The sequence below is a fragment of the Carassius auratus genome, linkage group LG37M (assembly GCF_003368295.1).
Source record: "Carassius auratus strain Wakin linkage group LG37M, ASM336829v1, whole genome shotgun sequence".
Lineage (NCBI taxonomy): Eukaryota > Metazoa > Chordata > Actinopteri > Cypriniformes > Cyprinidae > Carassius > Carassius auratus.
This window is the reverse complement of record NC_039296.1, coordinates 770,001-791,526: the sequence shown is the minus strand read 5'-3', so window position 1 is coordinate 791,526 and position 21,526 is coordinate 770,001. Positions and strand designations below refer to the sequence as shown.

Genomic DNA, 21,526 nt, shown 5'->3' with positions numbered 1-21,526 from the left:
CTTTAACAAAGTAACGTTGTTCTTAAAGTACAGAATACTGCATACTTCAAAATATCGAGCTGTTTGCAAAAGTCCATCTTAGTCATGTGTAGACCACAGTAAGTTCTGTTTCCGTAATATCTGACCTCGAGCGAGCGCCGCAGTGAGGTATAACCACTAATATATATACGACTGTTTTCTATATTATAGATCAGTGGGTATAACTCTATTATCGCTGATAACAGGAGAGAGCGGGAGCTTCAGGCGCGCTGCAGACTTTATTTTCTGACTGGAGCGAGTCCCGATGTTAACAGCGCTAGCGTTAGCGTTAGCCTGCCAGCTCGAGCCTTCTGTCAGGAATGGTAGCCTTTAGTTAGGCTAACAATCTTTTCATTCAGATTAGCCAAATAACGCCCAGCACTATGAATTTATTGCCATCAAATCCGCACGGTAATGGATTACTTTATGCTGGATTTAACCAGGATCACGGTAAGATGTTTATTGTTAACTAAAGCTAACATCACTCTGATATTAACGTTGCCCTTATGAATCACAGAGACCAGTGAGCTCTTATTTTTCTTAAACAAATATATTTGAAAAAAAATTGAAGTAGATGTGATGTGTTTTGATTATTTGATATTAAACTTCATAAACACGATTGATGTTTTGCCTAGCAAGCTAACGAACTCGATCAGCTGGTTAGCCATAAAGATCATTCACATGAGCGTCTTTTTTTTCAGGTAAATTAATGTTTGTATTATAATTGACCCACAATTGTATATATGTACCTAAACTGTAATGCTCATATTTCACCATATAATCAAGTAAACATTGAGAGTTGTTTAACCAGGCTAATGCTAGAGCTAGCTCAACTGCTGGAATGACTTTCAGGAGATAAATCTCTACATTTGGATTTCAGTGAACTAGATTAACACTTAAATACAATGTGAAGTTTGTTTAAATCCGACTGCGTGCTGCATTAATAACTGTAATGTGGCTCAACTAACGTTAACTGACGCATCGCCTGATCTATATAATGACTATTCTTTTTTATAGAGGTTATTATATCTCTATTATAGATCAGTGGTTCAAACTGAGGATTTATGCAGGTTAAGTGACACTCTGCACCGAATCAGAACCGGAAGTCATGAAACAGTTACTGCTCATGTGATATTGATGCCTTCATCTGGAGGTTTAGTTTTAGTTAATCTCTTGAAGGTGAAACAGTACAGCAACAGAAAATCCCAGTATTTCCCTTAAAATGTGATTTTCCCTTCACCAGGATGTTTTGCGTGTGGGATGGAGAATGGATTCAGGGTTTATAACACAGACCCTCTTAAAGAAAAGGAAAAGCAAGGTGAGACAGCTGTTTTCTCTGACACGTGTTAAACACAGACTGACTGGAAAATAGTGATGTGTCGTTCGTGAACGAATCGTTATTTTTGAACGAATCTTTTAGGTGAACGAATCTTTCTCGTTCACGTAATCCACATATTTCTCGTTCACTGAAGTTCCTCCTTCCACAGTAGCGCGGCGCTATTAGCAGCAGCTCAGTGAAATATTTCATCCTGTCAAAGGGTCACTCGACCTCGAGCCAATAGCCTTCGAGTATGAGATGTAACGGAGCATGTGATTTGTTGAATGCAGTGAACGAATACGCCCTTCACTGAACAAGTTTCATATGAGTCTCAACGAGATCTAGAGATCTTATCGTTCATGAACGAAATGACTGAACTTGTACACATGTCGTTCGCGAACAAGTTGATTGAATGGATACATGTTGTTCGTGAATGATATTAATTGGTACATAGCTTATCTCGTTCGTGAATGAAATGAATGAGAGTAAACCGGGTCAGTTGGCCATTTAGCGTGTCAATCTCGCAAAATGCAAAGCGGAGTTATAGGTACTGTGCACATACGCTTGTTTTCATATTTAGCATACAGAACATAATTTCACTTTCAATCCCCGATTTATGAATGTGAATGTATAGGCTAATATATGAACTGTCTGACCAAACAATTAAAATGATAATTATGCAAGAAAACCTTGTGTTTTGTACAACTTAAATAGACTTTATATATTGAATGCGATTATGCACACAATTTAATAAAGCCAAATCAGTTTTTGTAACAAGTGAATACGTTCGTTGACTTAAGACACTCTTTTTCGCCACCTGCTGGGATATTTGATGTAATACGAAGAAATGGTCACTGATGAATCTGAACGAATCATTTTGTTGAACGAACTGAAAATGAACGAATCTCTTGAAAGAATCATAATTTCCACCACTACTGGTAACATTATATATTAAAACAATATCTGGAAGTTAACTTTAGATTTTTCCACATGCTAAAACTTACCTCACAATCAGAATTCGTGCTCTGCATTTAACCCATCCGAAGTATGCACACACACACACACACACACACACACACACACCTGGAGCAGTGGGCATCATTTATGCTGTGGTGCTCGGGGAGCAGTTAGGGGTTCGGTGTCTTGCTCAAGGGCACCTCAGTCGTGGTATTGCCGGCCCAAGATTCGAACCCACAACCCTAGGGTTAGGAGTCAAACTCTCTAACCACTAGGCCACGACTCCCCCCCCCCATTTCCTTTTGTCTTTTGTCTTTTGTCTGGCAGAAGTTATTTCTGTGGATGCATGTTGAGTCAGAAATGATTTTTCCAGAGCAGTTACAGACACACACACACACACACACACACACCTAGTCCACGACGGTCAATGTCAACATGTCTTTTAGAAACATAACGACTAGCATGTAGCCCGAGTTATTCTTTCACCCATCAGTGTTTCTGGGATCAGAGACGAGTTCTCTGCTTCACTGTGTACTTGTGAACTCATTAATCTCATTAATCTCATTAATTCTTCTCTCAGAGTTTCTTGAGGGAGGAGTTGGTCACGTGGAGATGCTCTTTCGATGCAATTATCTTGCGATTGTTGGAGGTGGGAAAAAACCAAAATATCCTCCCAATAAAGGTATATTTCTCTTTGAGATGGCTGTTTGATGGATTTATGGAATAATTTGCTGAGGTTTTAAACATGTCAAACCGTGTTTATTGCAGGTTCTCCTGGATTTTGCTTCCGGTTGATATATTAAAATTCTGCTAAATTATTTCAGCAAGTAAATCTGTAAAAACACATTTTTGCTTCTTTTCTGTCTTTGTGTTAGTGATGATTTGGGATGACCTCAAGAAAAAGACAGTGATCGAGATTGAGTTTTCCACAGAGGTCAAAGCCGTTAAACTTCGCCGTGACAGGTATTGAACTATTTTGTTCATTTAGTTGTATTCTTCATTTAATAATATTTGTCTGACCTTGAACATATCTGACAACTGATTTAAAAAAAATAAATAAAATAGTAGATGATTTCATTGCATTGATAATGAAAGTTTCAAGAGAACGTGCAAAGATCCAGTATCACAAATGCAGTATACAGTAATGAGTCTCATATTAAATACTGGCACAGTGTAGCTGTAACTTCTGCTTGGGTTAAGCTTTAACATCGACTCAAACAGTAATGAAGTAAACTTCATGATACTGCACGAGTTCAAACCATAACAGAAACTCTTGAAACATATTTATATATAAGTTAAAACACATCAAAACATCAAGTGTCTTCGAAATATATATATTTTTAATTAGTAAATGTTGCTTTTTAAAATTAATAGGACCAAGAGTTATCTAACAGTAGATGTGTATTAAAGCTACTTCAGTAACCTTGTGTTACTGTCAGTTTCGTGAGGGACAGGTTCACTCCTGCATTTAAATATATTTATCTCTCCTCTGTTTGTGGTCATTGGTAATCTTTGCAGCATGAAGAACAACACTTTTATTCAAATTGTGAATGGATTATAGACAAAAAGTAAGCTTTCTTCATAAACACTGAAGATGTCAATCACTTTACGCTGTGAGTTCTGCACTCTCACATTATAATCAATGAAGACATCACATCTACTCTTCACTGGTTCAAGTGAGAGTTGACTATGAGCTCATGCTGACAGCAAACGATCGAGAGGATTCTGACTAAAGGCGGGCGTACACGGTGCGAATTCGGATGGTCGGAAGATCGTATGTCCACGCACACGGCATGAGTGAGTTTATTTGAAAATCGTACGGACGAGATGATATACGACACGATTTTACAACCTACGAATTCCAGAAGCAATCGCACGAAGTTGATAGACGCGTTCGACTTGAAGCAGCGCTGCACGCACAGAAGGATCACTGTATGACATTACCGCGAGAGCAATATGAGAGCACACATATCCAATGCATTCGAATCGCTCTCGCTGTACTTTGATGTCATACAGGTTATCATTCTGTGCGTGCAGCGGTGCTTCAAGTGGAACGCGCCTAATATAACTGCTCTCCCTCTCTCATAACTGCAAATAAAATATTGATACGAGCCTTGACTGTTTCCTACATGTACAGTTTATTTTTCAGCAATAGGAAACCGGGACGTTTGGTTACCCTGTGTGTGTGTGTTCTTGTATATGGTTTATAAATATCTGAAATGGGTATTAAAATGTAAACATGGTTTGTGAGGACAATTACTGTGCCCTCGTAAACCAAATGGCTTTAAAAAATACTTTACGGTGTTTAATAGAAATTTTAAACATGCATTTTTCGTGATGGATAGAGGTAGTGAGTGTATTGGGATATACAGTATAGAATACTGTTACGTTTATGGAGAGTCCCTGTAAACTACATATGCGTGTGTGAGCGAGAGAGAGAGAGAGAGAGAGAGAACTAAAAAGGCATTGGAATACGTTGCTAGAAACATCATACAGCGCTCGCTGTTCCTGACAGACTTCAGCTGCCGTCTTCGTCTTTCTTCTTCTGTGGTTTTCTTTTCCTAGTTCGTGATTGGTCAACTTCAGATAAATCAACAAATCGGCTCGTTCAACAGCACAAATGGCACGAATTCAAACCGATAGCTCACAAACTTTTTAGACATGTTTAAAAGTGATCGGGAGGTCGGGAAGTGCTCGTAAGCCACTCTGCTCGGCTCGTAATTCATCGCAAATGATACGAGCAGCGACCATACGAGAATACGCGATTTCCACACGATTGAAAAAAATCGCATGCGAACTCGTACGACAGCAAAAATCGCACCGTGTACGCCCGCCTTAACCTGGACACCTCGTGATGTAAACATTGTGCAGCACATCAAAAACACATTAAAAATAGAAACCTTTGAAGCTCTTGAGAGCGCACACAAACACACACGGAGTCACTCAGAGTCACTCAGGGCCTGTGGACTGTGGAAAACACTGAAGATTCACTCAAGTTCCTTATAAAGAACCAACAGCTACATGCGGTTTGTTCTGTGTTTCAGGATTGTGGTGGTCCTGGATTCTATGATTAAAGTTTTCACGTTTACTCACAATCCTCATCAGCTGCATGTTTTTGAAACATGCTATAACCCTAAAGGTAAGTGGTGAAGCAGCGATTGATCCGTGCTCTTAGATACTGAACCACAAGCGTGTGCTGTTGATCTGAACTTCACAGGACAAAGCCGTTTTCTTGACGCTCACTCTGGCCATCTCTGCAGGTTTGTGTGTCTTGTGCCCAAACAGCAACAATTCCTTGCTAGCGTTCCCAGCCACTCACTCCGGACACGTTCAGATCGTAGACCTGGCCAACACAGAGAAGCCGCCTGTGGATATTCCTGCACACGAAGGAGCTCTGTGCTGCATCGCTCTCAACCTGCAGGGCACACGGATCGCCACGGCGTCTGAGAAAGTCAGTTCACTTCACTCTTTATTAATCTTGTGTGTGTGACACACAGCTGTTTGATTATTGCAGCACTGCTTGTTAATCAAAGGGTGTGTTCACACTTCAAGTTCGGTTTGTTTGGTACGGACCCAAAAAGGAAAATGATACATTTGTTCCTGATCCACTTAGCGTTCACATTGGCATTTCTGACAGTGAACCTAAAGGCATAGTGATACGTTCCCAACCTGATTGGTCGACTTGAATGACGTGTATTTATCGTGACGGAACTCACTGAATAAAAGCGGCGCTGAAGGTGTGTGATATCAAATTTTAGTTTGTGAATATGAATATAGCCGCATTTTTACTGTTGGGCGAGCGGTTCCAAGCACTGTCAGGTACAGGTGTATTAGTCTGGTACAGTGTGCGTGTGTGTGTGTGTGTGTGTGCACGTGCGTGACGTCGCTTCTCTGTTGCCTGGCTACCAGTTTCTCCACAGCTAGCTAAACGGTAGCGCGTATTTAATCAAAAAGCTACGCTACGTTCATCGTCCATATCGCTGTTTCTATTACACCTGCATTACCAAGACAGCGACTGACGCATTTGTATTGCATTCCAAAGAGCTCCGTTATCAGCCCCACAGTGGAAGATTAAACCGTATCCGTGCTGACTGATCCGGGTTCGATTCGATCCTGGAGAAGCCCATGAGTGAACGTCATGAATCAGTTCATCCGGAAGAGAAGAAGACCTCAGCTGTGTGAGAACACTTTAGATCGAGGGAGGACAAGACAAAGACAGTGTGCCAGATATGTGATTTAAAACCATCCTACAACAGGTGACTTCTGTAAGTAGGATTATTATGTTTGTGTAAAAATACGACCTTCTTTTATCCACTACCTTGAGTAATTTTACACGATAAAAACGTGCACTTAATTTGATTGGAAAAAATAGAAAAAAACGGCAGCCATAAAAAAAAAAAAAAAAAAAGTACAGTAGCCCAGCCTAATAAAACATTGTTTATATTAAAAATATTGCTCTTAAAAGACCTGTGTGTTCTGTGTCACTAGTGCAGTGTCTGTTCTTTGGAGAATATAAGTCCTGCTCACACTGTTCTGTAGTTTATTAAAAGATTATTCATTCTGAAGGAGTCCGTATTGCACCGAAATGTGACGCTTCAATGCCTTGGATTGGATGAATGGTTCACAACATAATATAAATGCTAACAGACAGGCAGACAGAGATTCCTGCCTTTATTAGAGAGAAAAATATGTTCAGCCGCCTCCCTCCGAAGCTTCAAATATTCGATGTTGATTACTACCGACGCTTCGAAGCTCAAAAGATGGTACTCGGACCAGCCCTACGAACCACACATGGCAAGTGCGAACACACCCTAAATGGCCAAGGAATGAGCCAGCAGTTGGCTAACGGAGAACATGTCTTCTGTGTAGGGGACCCTGATCAGAATATTTGACACCTCAGCTGGTCATCTCATTCAGGAGCTGAGAAGAGGATCACAGACTGCCAATATATACTGGTAATCACTGCATGCATGCTATCCTGTTCTGTTACTATAAAGATAATCTAATGTGTGCATTTATAACGGAGCGTATTTGTGTTTCAGCATCAATTTCAACCAGGATGCCTCTCTTATCTGCGTATCAAGTGACCACGGCACGGTCCACATATTTGCTGCAGAGGATCCCAAAAGGAACAAGCAGTCCAGGTTCGTGTTAAAGCACCCTAAAGGTTTTAGCACAAATCCTCAACTTTGTTATTGTCTGACATTTATATTCTGTGTTTCACTGTAAGTGTTAATGTGCGCCTGTTTCCCGTGTGTCCTAACACAGCTTGGCATCGGCCAGTTTTCTCCCCAAGTATTTCAGCTCCAAATGGAGTTTCTCCAAGTTCCAGGTCCCGTCCGGTTCTCCCTGCGTCTGTGCCTTTGGAACAGAACCCAACGCTGTTATAGGTGAAATACACTTGGGTCGTATTTTTAAAAACAGTTATGAATATATTGCACTCATAGACATGTGCTGTGAATCATCAGACGTTCATGTACTGATATGACAAGCAGAACTGTGTAGTGACTAACTCTCACCGATCCTCCTGCAGCTATTTGTGCTGATGGCAGCTACTACAAGTTTGTGTTCAACCAAAAAGGGGAGTGTTCGAGGGATGTTTGTGCTCAGTTCCTGGAAATGACTGACGAGAAGATCTGAGCGTAGACACTACTTCACTTCCTTTCCTGACATCTCCAGAGGACTTGAGTGGCGTTCGTGACAGCTGTTTTGGAGATGAGCGTGACACAGGTGTGGAGGAGACCAAAAGAAACTCTAAAAGCTCTCTAGATTTAAACCAGAGAGGCCTTTCTTTCAACAAGTCGAGGGCTGACTGAAAACCTGTGACCCCAGAAAACACATTCTGTGGAGTGACGAGAGGGAAACCACCCCCCCCCCCCCCCTTTTTTTTTTCTTTCTTTTTTTGAAAGGACAACATTTTATTAAATTGTCTTCCATTGGATTTTTAAAGCTTTGGATGTTGTTGGCTAGTTAGCGAGAGTGATTCTTGTCTGCTAACCCTAACGAATCTAATGTGATTGAGAGCAGCGCTGGGTGTAAACATGTACTTCATTCACACTATGTATTTGAAAAACCTTTGCGTTGTTTTTTTTGCTGTATGAACACAGGATACCGGATGAAAATGATGTAACTACATGGTATTTAGGCTAGTATAACACACATTTTATGGTGTAAAGGTGTGCTCTTCATTTCATGTAACGCAAAATCTTTTTGTTGGCTATAACAAAATCTAATTAATATAATCAGTGCTTTCTAAAGGTTTGTTTCGGTCGCTGTACTATCACACAAGAGACGTGATGCACATACACAACATATTAGGAGAGGAAAGAGGAACCGTGTCGTCATATTTAGTCTCTTTACATTCTTAATGGATTAAAATAAAATGACCAACTCTCAAGTCCTGTTTTCTTCTCAAAGTAATTGAGAATAACTTTACAAGAGGTTAATTGTAATGTAAGTTGTACACTATTTAAACCTGGTCGCAGATGAATGCATCAAACCACATCTTTTTGTTTGTTAGCTGCAAAATTATCACTTTCTGTAGTATTGCGTAGCCACTGACTGATCTTTCTCTTTTACAGACGAATGCGCTCAAATTCTGGCAAAGTGTCCATCTCGCACCTGAAGAACCCGGTGCTTATATGTTTGTCTAAATTCTTATAACCGTTCTTTGAAATGTATCTATAAGCTATTTTGTTACTATTTGATGCTTTTGTCATTGATAACATGCAAGTGATACATATAACTTCATGAAGATGATGATGTAAGCTGATCCCCACACAGTTCAGTATCATGACAAATTAAAGATGATTGTAAAATCAAGAATGGCTGTTCTTTCATGCAGTTCTGATTGTGACTGACATCAGATGTTTGTTAGAGACGATTCTTCTCTTGGTGGAAAGATGTGTGTGAGAGTGGTTTTAGGACTCTTTTAGGGGATTTTGGTGTGTGTGTGTGTGTGTGTGTTTGTGTGTATGGTTGTGTAAAGTGAGCGTGATTTCACCAAGTGCAATGTCCTGTTGATCCTGGAACAACATTCCTATCAACCAATAAGAATAGAGAGAGAGTATTTTAAGGAAATATCTGTTTAAGGCTTATAGTCAGGGTTAGGTGCTTCTATACCCCTGTTAATCAGCTATCATTTCCCACTGATTTTAGAAACAAATTATGGGTAGGGGTATGGATTGGGTTAAATCTATATTTTGGACAATAATGTTGATCCAGGAACATGTCTTACTTGGCAAAATCACAACGACCAATTTTGTAACGAGATGAACATGGCAAAGGTAACCATGTAGATTTTGCTTGCATGTTGAGTTGTTGTTCACAGTGTATGGTGAAGAACATCTTCAAAATGATTAACTGATCTTTTCCATGTTATAGGACTTCTGCTCATGTTGCATCATATTTCCTTTTCTGTGTTTTTACAGTGTTGCGCATTACAACCAATCACACACGATTCCGTTGTTTTTATTAATGCAGTGGCCAACAAGATGCGTCCAGATGAGTCATCGCTGAAACACCGGAGTTTCATTCAGATGTACACATGACTGAAGAGATTCACTCATCAAACAGTGAACAACTGATTATATATTATTATTATTATAGGGGACAGTACTGATTATAACTGGAGGTTTTGTTGTTTTTGAGAGCTTAAACTTGTCTTACACTGAAGTCCATGAAGTTGATGATCAGATGAGTTTCTCAGACCACATTGCTAAAACTGTCCAATCCTGCAGATTTGCTTTATTCAACAAGCTCTTGTTCTGTCCAGGCTGGACTATTGCAATGCTCTCTTGGCAGGTCTTCCAGCGATTTCTATCAAACCTTTACAATTAATCCAGAACACGGCAGCAAGATACATTTTTAATGAGCCGAAAAATAATACACGTCACACCTCTGTTATCAGTTTGGCTACCAATAGCTTCTCGCATAAAATACAAGGCAATGATGTTCGCATACAACACCACCACTGGCTCTGTACCCCTTTACCTAAATTCATTACTTCAGACTTACGTGCCTCTAGAAGCTTGCGTTCTGCAAGTGAATATCACTTTATTTTGCCATCCCAAAGAAGCACAAAATCACTTTTACAGACTTTTAAATGACAGGTGCTGGTCAAATAATTAGAATATCATCAAAAAGTTGATTTCACTAATTCCATTCAAAAAGTGAAACTCGTATATTATATTCATTCATTAATTCAGACTAATATATTTAAAATGTTTATTTCTTTAAATGTTGATGATTATAACTGACAACTAAGCAAAATCCCAAATTCAGTATCTCAGAAAATTAGAATATTGTGAAAAGGTTCAATACTGAAGACACCTGGTGCCACACTCTAATCAGCTAATTAACTCAAAACACCTGCAAAGGTCTTTAATTTGTCTATCAGTCTTATTATGTAGGATACACAATCATGGGGAAGACTGCTGACTTGACAGTTGTCCAAAAGACGACCATTGACACCTTGCACAAGGAGGACGAGACACAAAAGGCCATTGCTAAAGCGGCTGGCTGTTTACAGAGCTCTGTGTCCAAGCACATTAATAGAAGGGAAGGAAAGGAAAATGAAAAGATGTGGTAGAAAAGTGTACAAGCAATAGGGATAACCGCACCCTGGAGAGGATTGTGAAACAAAACCCATTCAGAAATGTGGGGGAGATTCACAAAGAGTGGACTGCAGCTGGAGTCAGTGCTTCAAGAACCACTACACAAAGATGTATGCAAGACATGGGTTTCAGCGATTCATTAAATTTTGGAAAAAAGAGGATTACTCTGGAGCTGGTTCACCCTCCACCAGTGCAGAGCATCAGAAGCACGCGCACCTTTGACGCAGAGCAGACTGTAATGTGTGTCCACCACTGATCTATATATGACACTTCATCTACAGGGATATCGTTGACTTGATTGCAAATAAATTCACAGACACTATTTAAAGGGGGGGGGGGGGGGGGTGAAATCCTATTTCATGCATATTGAGTTTTTTTACACTGTTAAAGACCAACTCTTTAACAGTGTAAAAAACTCAATTCCCATGCTAAACATGGACAAAGTTTAAAAAATTAAGTTGTACGTTTGAAGGAGTATTTTTGTTCCAAAAACACCTCTTCCGGTTTGTCACAATTTTCGGAAAGTTTTTTTTGAGTATGGCTCTGTGTGACGTTAGATGGAGCGGAATTTCCTTATATGGGTCCTGAGGCACTTCTGCCGGAAGAACGCGCGCTCCCGTATAGCAGAGCACTGAGAGCACAACAGACTTCACTGATCAGAGCGAGAGCGTCACGAAATGTCACAGAAGTGTGTTTTTGGTTGCCAGGGGAAGACAACCCTGCACAGATTACCAAAAGAGAAACAGCATTAAGGGACCAGTGGATGGAGTTTATTTTTACAGAGCATCAACGGAGTTGTGCAAGTGTTTGTGTTTGTTCCCTGCATTTCGAAGATGCTTGTTTTACAAACAAGGCCCAGTTTGACGCCGGATTTGCACATCGTTTATTTCTTAAGGATAACGCAGTCCCAACAAAAAAGGGTCACGATCGTGTGTTGGAACCGCAGGCGGTGAGTAAAACTGCTTCAAATATCTCTGTGTTGTTAACTTAGCTATCGGCGCGTAAGCACATCAAGTAAACAACATGCGATGTTGTCATCAAACTGCACTCCACTTGTACAGCTTAAAAAAAAAAAAAAAAAAGACGACATAAAGTGGAACTTAGTCATTTTCCAAAACTGCTAAGCAAATATATACAGTTTCAGTACATACCACATAGAGACGCCTTTGCTGATGCTGCTCTTGTTCAGTTTCAGCCTCTGGATCTGATTCTGGATCATAAATAAACGGCTGAATCTGACTGTTAGCCATGGTTTGTTTTGGATGATGGTTTTTTCCTCAAGGTAATGTCACAGCTTCCAAACGCTCTCAACGCAAAAGCCTACTGGCGCTCGTGATTCTTTAGCTCCGCCCACATGTCACGCCTCCAGTCGGTCGTGTTTTTCCGGGAAAAATCGGTACAGACTATCTTTCTCTTATGAATATAATAAAACTAAAGACTTTTTGGAGTTATGAAGGATGCAGTACTACTCAATAGGTACTCAAGATTAACAGGATATTGAGTGAAAACGAGCATTTCACCCCCCCCCCCCCCCTCCTTAACTGAACATAGATGACATCACTGAATTCAATGATGAACTGCCTTTAAAGCCGCGTTTCCACCGCAGGAACTTTACCCAGGAACTAGGGACTTGGTCCGGTACTTGGTGTGTTTCCACCGCAGGAACCAGGAACTAAATAAAAGTTCCGGGTAAAAAAATGCCCCCCAGAAAGTCCCTGCTGGCGAGGTGGTAATTTTTTAAAGTTCCGGAACTTTCGGGGGCGGGACTTTGGCGCTAAACATGCTGATTGGTTGAGTTCACGCAGCATTGGTTGAGGTCAACCACCATTTATTCGGATCAACATTTTCAAAATATTACTGTTATTGTGTCATGAAATGTAATTTTAAAAGTATTTCAGGCGAGAATGTAGTTGTTTGAAACTCAAATCTGTTGTTTATTTATAAAGACAGCGCCTATTAAAAAATGTGTTTCGCCGATCTCGTAGACGGTGAGCTCCACTCGATCAGCGGGAGCTCAGTCCTCATGTATCCGCAGAGAGCAGCCTCTCCTGGGATAGACCTTCTGATATGTGCCGCTGGCTCTGATGTGTCTTAAGTGGTTAAACATAACATATAATTCTAGTGCGGGGTAAATCTAACAGGTTTTCTTTGGTCTGTATTCAATTTATCTATATGTTAAAATGAAAATAAAAAGGCAAGTCTATATAATATTTCGTTTCATTGTAATGGCTGTATATAACGTTACACATCCCTGAACTAAGTACATTTCTGCAGCTGTTATTATGCTTAAATGAAAACGAAAGGAGGCAGTGGTATTTGATATCATATTTCGTTTTATTGTAATACAGTAAGGAAAATTGCAGTAGCCATGACGAGCAGACTGAAGTTATCAAGTACGCTGCTGTTTATAGATTTACCGGACTTGCGTCGTCGGGGACATCACACTCCCAAGACGAATGCAGGAAGTCAGAACTAACTACCGTGATGCACGTCCAAAATCAGCGTACTTTTTTTTTTTTTTTTTAAATCAGCAGTACTTTGTATTGAGAAACGCGCGCAGACCTACGTCACCAGTCTATTTGCCTAATCTACCCGGTACTTTACACGGCGGTGGAAACGCAGAAAGCAACAGGTCTGGGGGGAAAAAAGTTCCTGGGAAAAAAAGTTCCTGGTACAAATGTTCCGGGTAATTTCGGTGGAAACGCGGCATAACTATCATTTTGCATTATTGACACGCTGTTGTGTCCTAATGAATGTTGTTCAGTTGCTTTGTCGCACTGTATTTTGTTTAAAGCGCTATATAAATAAAGGTGACTTGACTTGACTAAAAGAATGCGTTACGAACAGCTTTGGTTCCCAAAAGCGTGATTACACACACGATTACTGCCAAGGCAACCGAAGTCCAGTGGAAGAAGAGTGGATCCTCATATCGCCGTGAATTCTGCTCCTCTTTAAAAGCACAGCCGTAGTGTGCTATTTTGTGCCCATGGTGCGATCAAACGACAGCATCTCTGTGTAAACGCTGTAGCTTCGCCGGTCCTTCTCTTGTAACACATCAATTACATGCGTGTCAGACCACACACGGTGCAACCAACCCCCAGCACTCCATGCTTGTTCACCTGACTGCTGATTGGCGGAGTCCGTTTTTCTTTTCCCGAGTCGCAGAGCCATTGGATGCTGGCGCTGTCAATCAGCTCGGCCCCGCCCCCAGCGTTTGTTTGGTAGAGTTGACCGTGTGCTCGTTCTCTGTGTCGCGGCTGTGGGCTGGAGCCGCTGTCCTCGGACTGGCACGTCACTTCGTGTTTATTTCTCATCCTTTGATTCGATCCCCCACTAAATTGTACAAGCAGGCCACCCGACCGAGGATCTGCCGTCTGCTCATTCAATCTCACAGTCTCCAGTCCCCGTCCAGAGCAGTGATAAAGATGGCGGTGAGCGGGATGTCAGGGTCGGTCGTCGCGCGGCTCGAGGGCCGAGAGTTCGAGTATCTGATGAAGAAGCGCTCGGTCACCGTCGGACGGAATTCCTCACAAGGCTCCGTGGACGTGAGCATGGGCCATTCAAGCTTCATTTCACGGAGACACCTGGAGATTTTCTCCGCCGGCGAGGACGGAACGGGAAGCGGAGATTTCTACCTTCGATGCCTCGGCAAAAACGGGGTGTTCGTGGACGGCGTGTTTCAGAGACGCGGGGCTCCTCCTCTGCAGCTGCCGCGCGCGTAAGAGTCTGCGCCGCGCGCTCGCGGGGTTTGTTTTGTTCGGCGAGCAGCACGTGTTGATTATGACAACCCCGACATTAGCGTCGCGTCTAACGCTCGCGTCATTAGCGACACTGAAGGATATTTCAGCTCGAGTGAGCGCAGCGTTGTTATTCTTAACTATTTGCTAAACAAGTGTTTTGGGTTCATTCAGTCCCTGTTGCCCTCATTTTATCCAAAGCTATCGAGTAAATCAAAATGACGTGTGCTGATCTGGAAATCTTAATTACATGACAGATCGGAAATCTTGATCAGTTTTAAAATATAACTTATGTTTTTATGCCCTCTTATGATTGATTATGGCAGTATCTCTTGACCTTGCATTCAGTGGCATTGCGTACATTTATTGATTTTCCATCTTTATATGAATGAATGATGTAAATCTGTGTGATTTTTTTTTTTTATTTATTTTTATTTTTATTGTTTTTATACTTTTTTTTTATTCACCTCAAGAAATAAAGATTATGATTAATGGCACTTAGTTCACAGCTAAGCACTTCTTCATGTCTGAAGTATGATGTGATGAAGAGGGCAGAGGTTCGGCTCGGTTTGTTATGATTAAATGAGTTTGTGGTGTAATACGCTCTCCTTCAGTGTTGTGTTGTTGGTTTGTGTATCAACATCTCTGCTTTTTATCTGTGTAGATATTTTCAGTATGCTGGTCCATAAACATCAGTGCATAAGTGGTTGAAATCCAAACTCTTCTCTCTGTTTTGTAGGTGCACTTTACGCTTTCCCAGCACCACTATCAAAATCACGTTCACAGCCTTGTATAGTGAGAGGAGCGAGCGCAGGAGCGCGCCGGAGACTCCGGTGAAAGCCCAGATCTCTCCGCTGACCATCAGCATCCCAGACAACATCTCGCACCTGATGAGCCCGCTGCCGTCCCCCACAGGTACCATCAGGTGAGAGCACCGCTTCAGCTCACTGACGTCTGTCCGAGGATACGAACGCCTCTATCATGCATTTTTTTTTCTATTTGTGATTTTGTTCAGCGCTGCTAACTCCTGTCCGTCGAGTCCCCGAGGAGCAGGACTGTCCAGCTATAGGATCGGCCGTGGACTCCCAGGTGATCTCAATGAAAACTCCCAATCTGAAAATGACAAGGAAGCGTCTGGAGGAGACAGTCCAAAAGTACAGGATTTTAAACGTTAACACTGATGTATAGAGCAGTGATGTCTCGTTTGTCTCTGTTCTGAAACTGATTTGATGCAGTAATCTGCACGATGCTCTTTTCTTGTCTTTCGCAGGATGACTCCAAGCCTCCGTACTCGTATGCTCAGCTTATTGTTCAGGCCATCACAATGGCACCCGACAAGCAGCTAACACTGAATGGAATATATACCCACATCACGAAGAACTATCCGTATTACAGGAGCGCAGACAAGGGCTGGCAAGTGAGTGTCCATCAGCTCTTCTCTTAGTGCAGCGTCTACAGTTTAGAGTCACGTAATGCATTTCTTCTTCGTTGTGGAGCTGTTGTATTTGTACTCACTGAATCCAGCAGACCCAGACTTTATTATTATTACCTTGCCTTTTTTTTTGTACCATGCTCTTGTTAGTAGCTTTGCAAATTATGGAGAATATCTAGAGAGGTAATCTGAGGGTTTTCTTTGTGTTTTTGAAATGAAACTCTGGTCACCTGCCGCTCCGCAGATCCTTCTGAACGATCTCGACTTTACAAAACAAGGCTGTTGCTTGTTTCAGTCTGACTTTCACAGTTTGTGTGGCACATTTCAGTGTGTATTACCCCTGTTTCACACTGCAAGCGTGAGCGGTGCGCGAGCAGCGCGTCCGCGCAACTACATCGTCACTGCAGCAGCAGACTCTCGTGAGTATTCACACTGGAAGCGTATAAGTACAGCATCACAGCAGCGGCTGCAAAGTGTGTTCAGCAGAAAATATAACCATTTCAAACAATGGGTATAATTCTTTCAACATTTGTTTTTATAACAATACACCATACTTTCACCCAAAACGATTAATTAAAAAGTTTAAATAGGTAAATAGATATTTGTTATACTTAATTTTCTTTTCTGGCATAATTGTTAATACACTAGACATTGATTAACATGGACGCCGAAAAAAATACGCGCTGCTCGCGCGCCGCTCACGCTTGCGGTGTGAAACAGGGGTTACACATTGAAAGACGGGACAGACGAAGCAAACTCTGGTGTATCTCAATAAACCTGAACCCGCCGTGTGACGTAGATGTGCACATCGTCTCGTTTATAATCTGCTTCATCGTTGACATTGTCAAATTACATTAAATTTGCAGCTTAAAGCAGTTGCCGAACTGTTAACCTTTTTGCTGCTTTTTTCTCTCCCAGAACTCGATTCGTCACAATCTGTCCTTAAACCGCTATTTTCTCAAAGTGGCTCGATCTCAAGAGGAGCCGGGCAAAGGCTCTTTCTGGAGGATAGACCCCTCGTCTGAAGCGAAGCTCATGGAACAAGCGTTTCGTAAGCGCAGGCCTCGCGGCGTGCCGTGCTTCAGGACCCCCCTCGGACCGCTCTCATCCAGGTGATCATTCATGTTCTGCATGTTCTGAAATATCTTTAGGGGCCGTTCACATATCGTGTCTTTTGCGCGTGCAAGTTCGTTATTCTCAATGTAGGCGCGCGGCATGCGCGCTCATAATGGAAGCCCGTTTTTTCCAGCCGCGTCCGCACCGCATCAAGTTAAAAACATCTCAACTTTTCAGAATGACGCAAGCGCACCGCGGGTCATGTGACAAGAACTAACCAATCAGCTTCATCCTTTCCCGTAACAACGTTGAAAACTGAGCCAAGATGAAGGAACAGCTGTTCATAGTTGTATATGGATTGCCATTTTGAAATAAATTTAGTAGCAGAGCTACTGCAGGCGATTTTTAGTGCTGCAAATCCATTTATCCTTTGCTGAAATTTCCGCGTCTTCATGGAGAGAGCACGTCATGGTTGCTTAGCAAAGGCAGACGCCTCAGGAGCGCAACTGCCCGAGCACTTTGGAAAGAAGGAAAAAGCGGCGCGCCTAGCGTTTTCCACGCGTTTTTAGGCGCGATATGTGAACGGCCCCTTAATTAGGTACACTGTTCCTTTATTTATCTTCCCCGGCGTGACTATTACTAAAACAGGTTCATGGTCTATTCGTGGGCTCTGATAGACGTTAGTGTGGAACCGTGTGACTCGAGTTGATTCATGTGATTTCTCAGGAGCGCTCCAGCCTCTCCGAACCACACCGGAGCGCTGTCGGCTCACTCCAGCGGCGTTCAGACTCCAGACAGTTTATCAAGAGAAGGATCACCTGTTCCTGTGGATCCGGAGCCTGCTCCTGCCGTTCAGCCCAAACTGACCGTCATTCAGAAGACCGCTGGTAAGATCATCCTTCAGTCAGGAGTTAAAGCTGGACCTCTGCTCAAATTAAGACTGCTATTGGACATTTGTTATTGAGTATAAGTTACAGTTTCAGCCTGATTGATTCACTGCTGATTGTGAAGCATTCTTATGCAGTTATCACAAATGCCTGGAAAAGTCACAGAAATACATTGATAAATTATGGAAGCTGTGATGTGTTTAAAGTGTTTAACGCATGGTGTTTTCTTCCCTTTTTTGCCAGTTATTTAATTTGAAGACAACACCTGGGCCACGTTTACTGTTGTTCACTCAAAGTATAACTGAGCTTATAAACCTGTATCATCCTTTATATTCCTGGGAAGGATGTTTCTCAGCGAATCTGTTCTGGAGCAGGTCACCGGTCAGCTGTTAACCCACTGATGGTCATTTTCACCAAACATATGTTCCCACACAGGTTCACCTCTCAACACCCAACCGGTTCTCATCACAGTTCAGCGGCAGCTCGCACAGACCATCAAACCTGTGACCTACGCCGTGACCTCTCCGCTGTCCACTCACACGTCCCAGCAGCCCGTGCTTCAGACGCTGCATGTGATCCCTGCAGTGACCGCTCTGACCGCAGCCGCACACGGGACAGAGCCAGCGCTCGCTCCGTCCAGCTTCACTAGAGCAGAGCCACAGGGGAACGGAGAGCACCAGGAGCTCCGAGGTGAGGACTGAACATCAGGAGATTTAAATTTATGCATTTAGCAGACGCTTTTATCCAAAGCGACTTACAGTGCATTCAGGCTATCAATGTTTACATATCATGTGTTCCCGGGGAATCGAACCCCCAACCTTGCGCTTACTTGCTTGCTAACGCAGTGCTCTACCAGTTGAGCTACAGGAACACTATCACTACTGGATGAGACATGATCTCTGGAATGCGCCGCAGCATAAATGGCTGCCCACTGCTCCGGGTGTGTGCTCACAGTGTGTGTGTGTGTTCACTGCTCTGTGTGTGTGCATTTCGGATGGGTTAAATGCAGAGCACAAATTCTGAGTATGGGTCACCATACTTGGCTGAATGTCACTTCACTTCTTCACTTCTTCACTTCTACTTGATTCTGATTGGTCCGCTGATAACGAGGCTCTCTGGAATACTTGATTCTGATTGGTCCGCTGATAACGAGGCTCTCTGGAATACTTGATTCTGATTGGTCAGCTGATAACGAGGCTCTCTGGAATACTTGATTCTGATTGGTCCGCTGATAACGAGGCTCTCTGGAATACTTGATTCTGATTGGTCCGCTGATAACGAGGCTCTCTGGAATACTTGATTCTGATTGGTCCGCTGATAACGAGGCTCTCTGGAATACTTGATTCTGATTGGTCCGCTGATAACGAGGCTCTCTGGAATACTTGATTCTGATTGGTCAGCTGATAACGAGCGTCTGGGTCCAGATCATGAGAGCATCTGCAGCGTGTGTCGTGTCTCAGTGCAGACTCCATCTCTGTTAGGGATTGTGTTAAATTATAAAAGTATGAATAGTACTGTAATATTGCAGTATCTTTGTCTTGTTGCCAGGACGATTGTTTTGGAGTATGTAAGGTACGATTTGAAACCTTTTTGTGTAAAATCAGTATATCTTGTCAAGGTGTCTGTTTATTTGGTCAAAAGGTGTGTAATCAGTGATTTTTCTCTTGTGTAGCACGCAGCCGTGTTATGATGTATATCCAGCCATAAGGGGTTTATTTTGTGATAACGAGACTCTCTGGATATCATCAGAGGGATCATTGCTCTGGTTAATGCTGTTGATTCTGCTTGTTTCAGTGAAAGTGGAGCCGGTTCCTGCGGTCAGCACCAGCTCTCCAGTTCTTCAGACGTCTCCTGTGGGTCAGCACCAGCTGCCCGTGAAGCCCATCGCTCAGAACGGGACGCATGGGGTCACAGGTCAGGAACCAACCTCAGGGTTGTCCAGTTATCACTCCGTATTCACTTTATAATAACAAACGTGTTTATCAGAGCTTGGATTCAAGTTTGTTCATTTAAATGTTTTTTGTTTCAGTTGTATCTAACGTTCCAGGAAATCACTGTTAAAAAGATATGCAAACACTTCTTTAAAGCTGAATAATTTTGTGGTGTTTCCAACATCAGTGAGTAATTCTGTTATATAATCATGATCTCAGTGTTAATTGTAATTATGACTTTTACTGCAATTGAGCAGCACTATTATATTTCATTAGAGACATCTGTGATCTTGTGTCCTGGTTCGACCAGATCTGGACGTCTCTATCTGACTCTGTTCAGAGATTGTCTCATTATCGGGAGATGTGAGGGTCGTTAGTGATTATCATTAGAATTAGAGTAACGCTTATTTGGGTCATGAGAGGCTCCTCTGGTCTCCTTCCCTGCGGGTCACTTTTTGGGCTAAAGGTTGCAGGCTCATCTTCCAGTGGCTTTGATGAGTGTCTCCTAACGAGCTGATGATCTCAGTCAGGTGTTAAATAAGAGACATGACACGTGTGCAGGGCAGAGGTCTCCGGGACCAGGATGAAGAGCCTCTGCTTTACACATATGAGATGCTGGCCCTGGTGTTTAGGGTCAGGTCAGGTTTAGCTTAGTTTAGTTAGGGTTAGGTTAGGTCAGGTTTAGTTTAGTTAGTGTTAGGTTAGTTAGGGTTAGGTCAGGTTTGCTTCTGGTCCATATATGGTTATGGGGCTATAACAGCACTTCCACTGTCAGCACATTTTTGTGTTTTTAAGGCTGGGTTTTCACTACAATATTCGATAATTTTGGATCTATATCAGGTACAGTACGTTTTCTGAAGGAAGTTAATCTCTAAACTAATTCTGTAAAATATACTTGAGTTAGTTGGTACTACATTAATATTGAAGGTTAAAATTCATTAAGGGTGCTTTCACACTTGGTTCACGTGCCTGGTCTGAACCCGAGTTAGGTTGCCCCCCCCCCCCCTCCCCCCGCTGGACTGTGTTCATTATAATATTTGAGTCCGAGCCGCGGTTCGCTCGCGTCGTCAAGCCAGCTGCTGTTTACCTTGTTGCTTGGTAACGACAGCACAGGAGAAGGCGGCAAATGCACAACATTACTCTCTGCACTGTTATGTATTACGTTTTTGAACTGTTCGTTTTGTTGATGATTGCGTTCACATGAGCTGCGAACCGTAACAGAGTTCACATGATGTGTGCCCCAGACCACCGTTTTTAAGCGGACTCTGGTACGGTTCGCTGGTGCGCATCCGAGTACAGAAGACAGCGTTCACATCATCCAAACGAACCGAACTCTGACATCAATCGAACCCGGGTGCGCACCAAAAGTGCTAGTGTGAAAGCACCCTTAAATTACACCAAATTAAGTTTTTAAAATTATAAAGTTACAAGTACATAATATTTCCACTTCAATTCAACTTTTATAAATATAAACATAATTGTGGCTGTCATAACAACATGGATTTATTCAAACATAAATTAAACATCGAAGAACGGTAAAATGTATAATAGATATGTTTTATGGCGCATATATTT

General features: G+C 42.2%; 2 protein-coding genes across 4 annotated transcripts in view; both read left to right on the top strand.

Annotated features, from left to right (window-relative positions):
• Nucleotides 1–33: 33 nt before the first annotated feature.
• On the top strand, nt 34–9,115 carry LOC113068193 (WD repeat domain phosphoinositide-interacting protein 3-like). Of its 3 annotated transcripts, XR_003279491.1 has the most exons (11): nt 38–468; nt 1,262–1,336; nt 2,874–2,975; nt 3,169–3,256; nt 5,338–5,432; nt 5,554–5,744; nt 7,163–7,248; nt 7,336–7,437; nt 7,562–7,683; nt 7,827–8,023; nt 8,875–9,115. XR_003279491.1 is itself a non-coding variant. In XM_026240857.1 (10 exons), the coding sequence occupies exons 1-10, from the start codon at nt 402–404 to the stop codon at nt 7,931–7,933; spliced, it is 1,035 nt and encodes a 344-aa protein (XP_026096642.1). In that variant the 5' UTR covers nt 38–401; the 3' UTR covers nt 7,934–9,115. The 3 variants fall into 3 exon arrangements, 2 of the variants coding, with proteins under 2 accessions (XP_026096643.1, XP_026096642.1); XM_026240857.1 differs by having other exon boundaries at nt 7,827–9,115; XM_026240858.1 differs by lacking the exon at nt 2,874–2,975 and having other exon boundaries at nt 34–468; nt 7,827–9,115.
• Nucleotides 9,116–13,651: 4,536 nt separating this feature from the next.
• The window catches only part of LOC113068192 (forkhead box protein K2-like), an 8,830-nt gene continuing 955 nt past the window's right edge, over nt 13,652–21,526 (top strand). The window contains exons 1-8 of the mRNA XM_026240856.1: nt 13,652–14,626; nt 15,385–15,570; nt 15,661–15,799; nt 15,916–16,062; nt 16,996–17,189; nt 17,860–18,020; nt 18,456–18,710; nt 19,815–19,934. Coding sequence (XP_026096641.1) covers nt 14,016–14,626; nt 15,385–15,570; nt 15,661–15,799; nt 15,916–16,062; nt 16,996–17,189; nt 17,860–18,020; nt 18,456–18,710; nt 19,815–19,934 — 1,813 coding nt within the window. The 5' untranslated portion in view covers nt 13,652–14,015. The remainder of the gene's footprint in view (nt 14,627–15,384; nt 15,571–15,660; nt 15,800–15,915; nt 16,063–16,995; nt 17,190–17,859; nt 18,021–18,455; nt 18,711–19,814; nt 19,935–21,526) is intronic.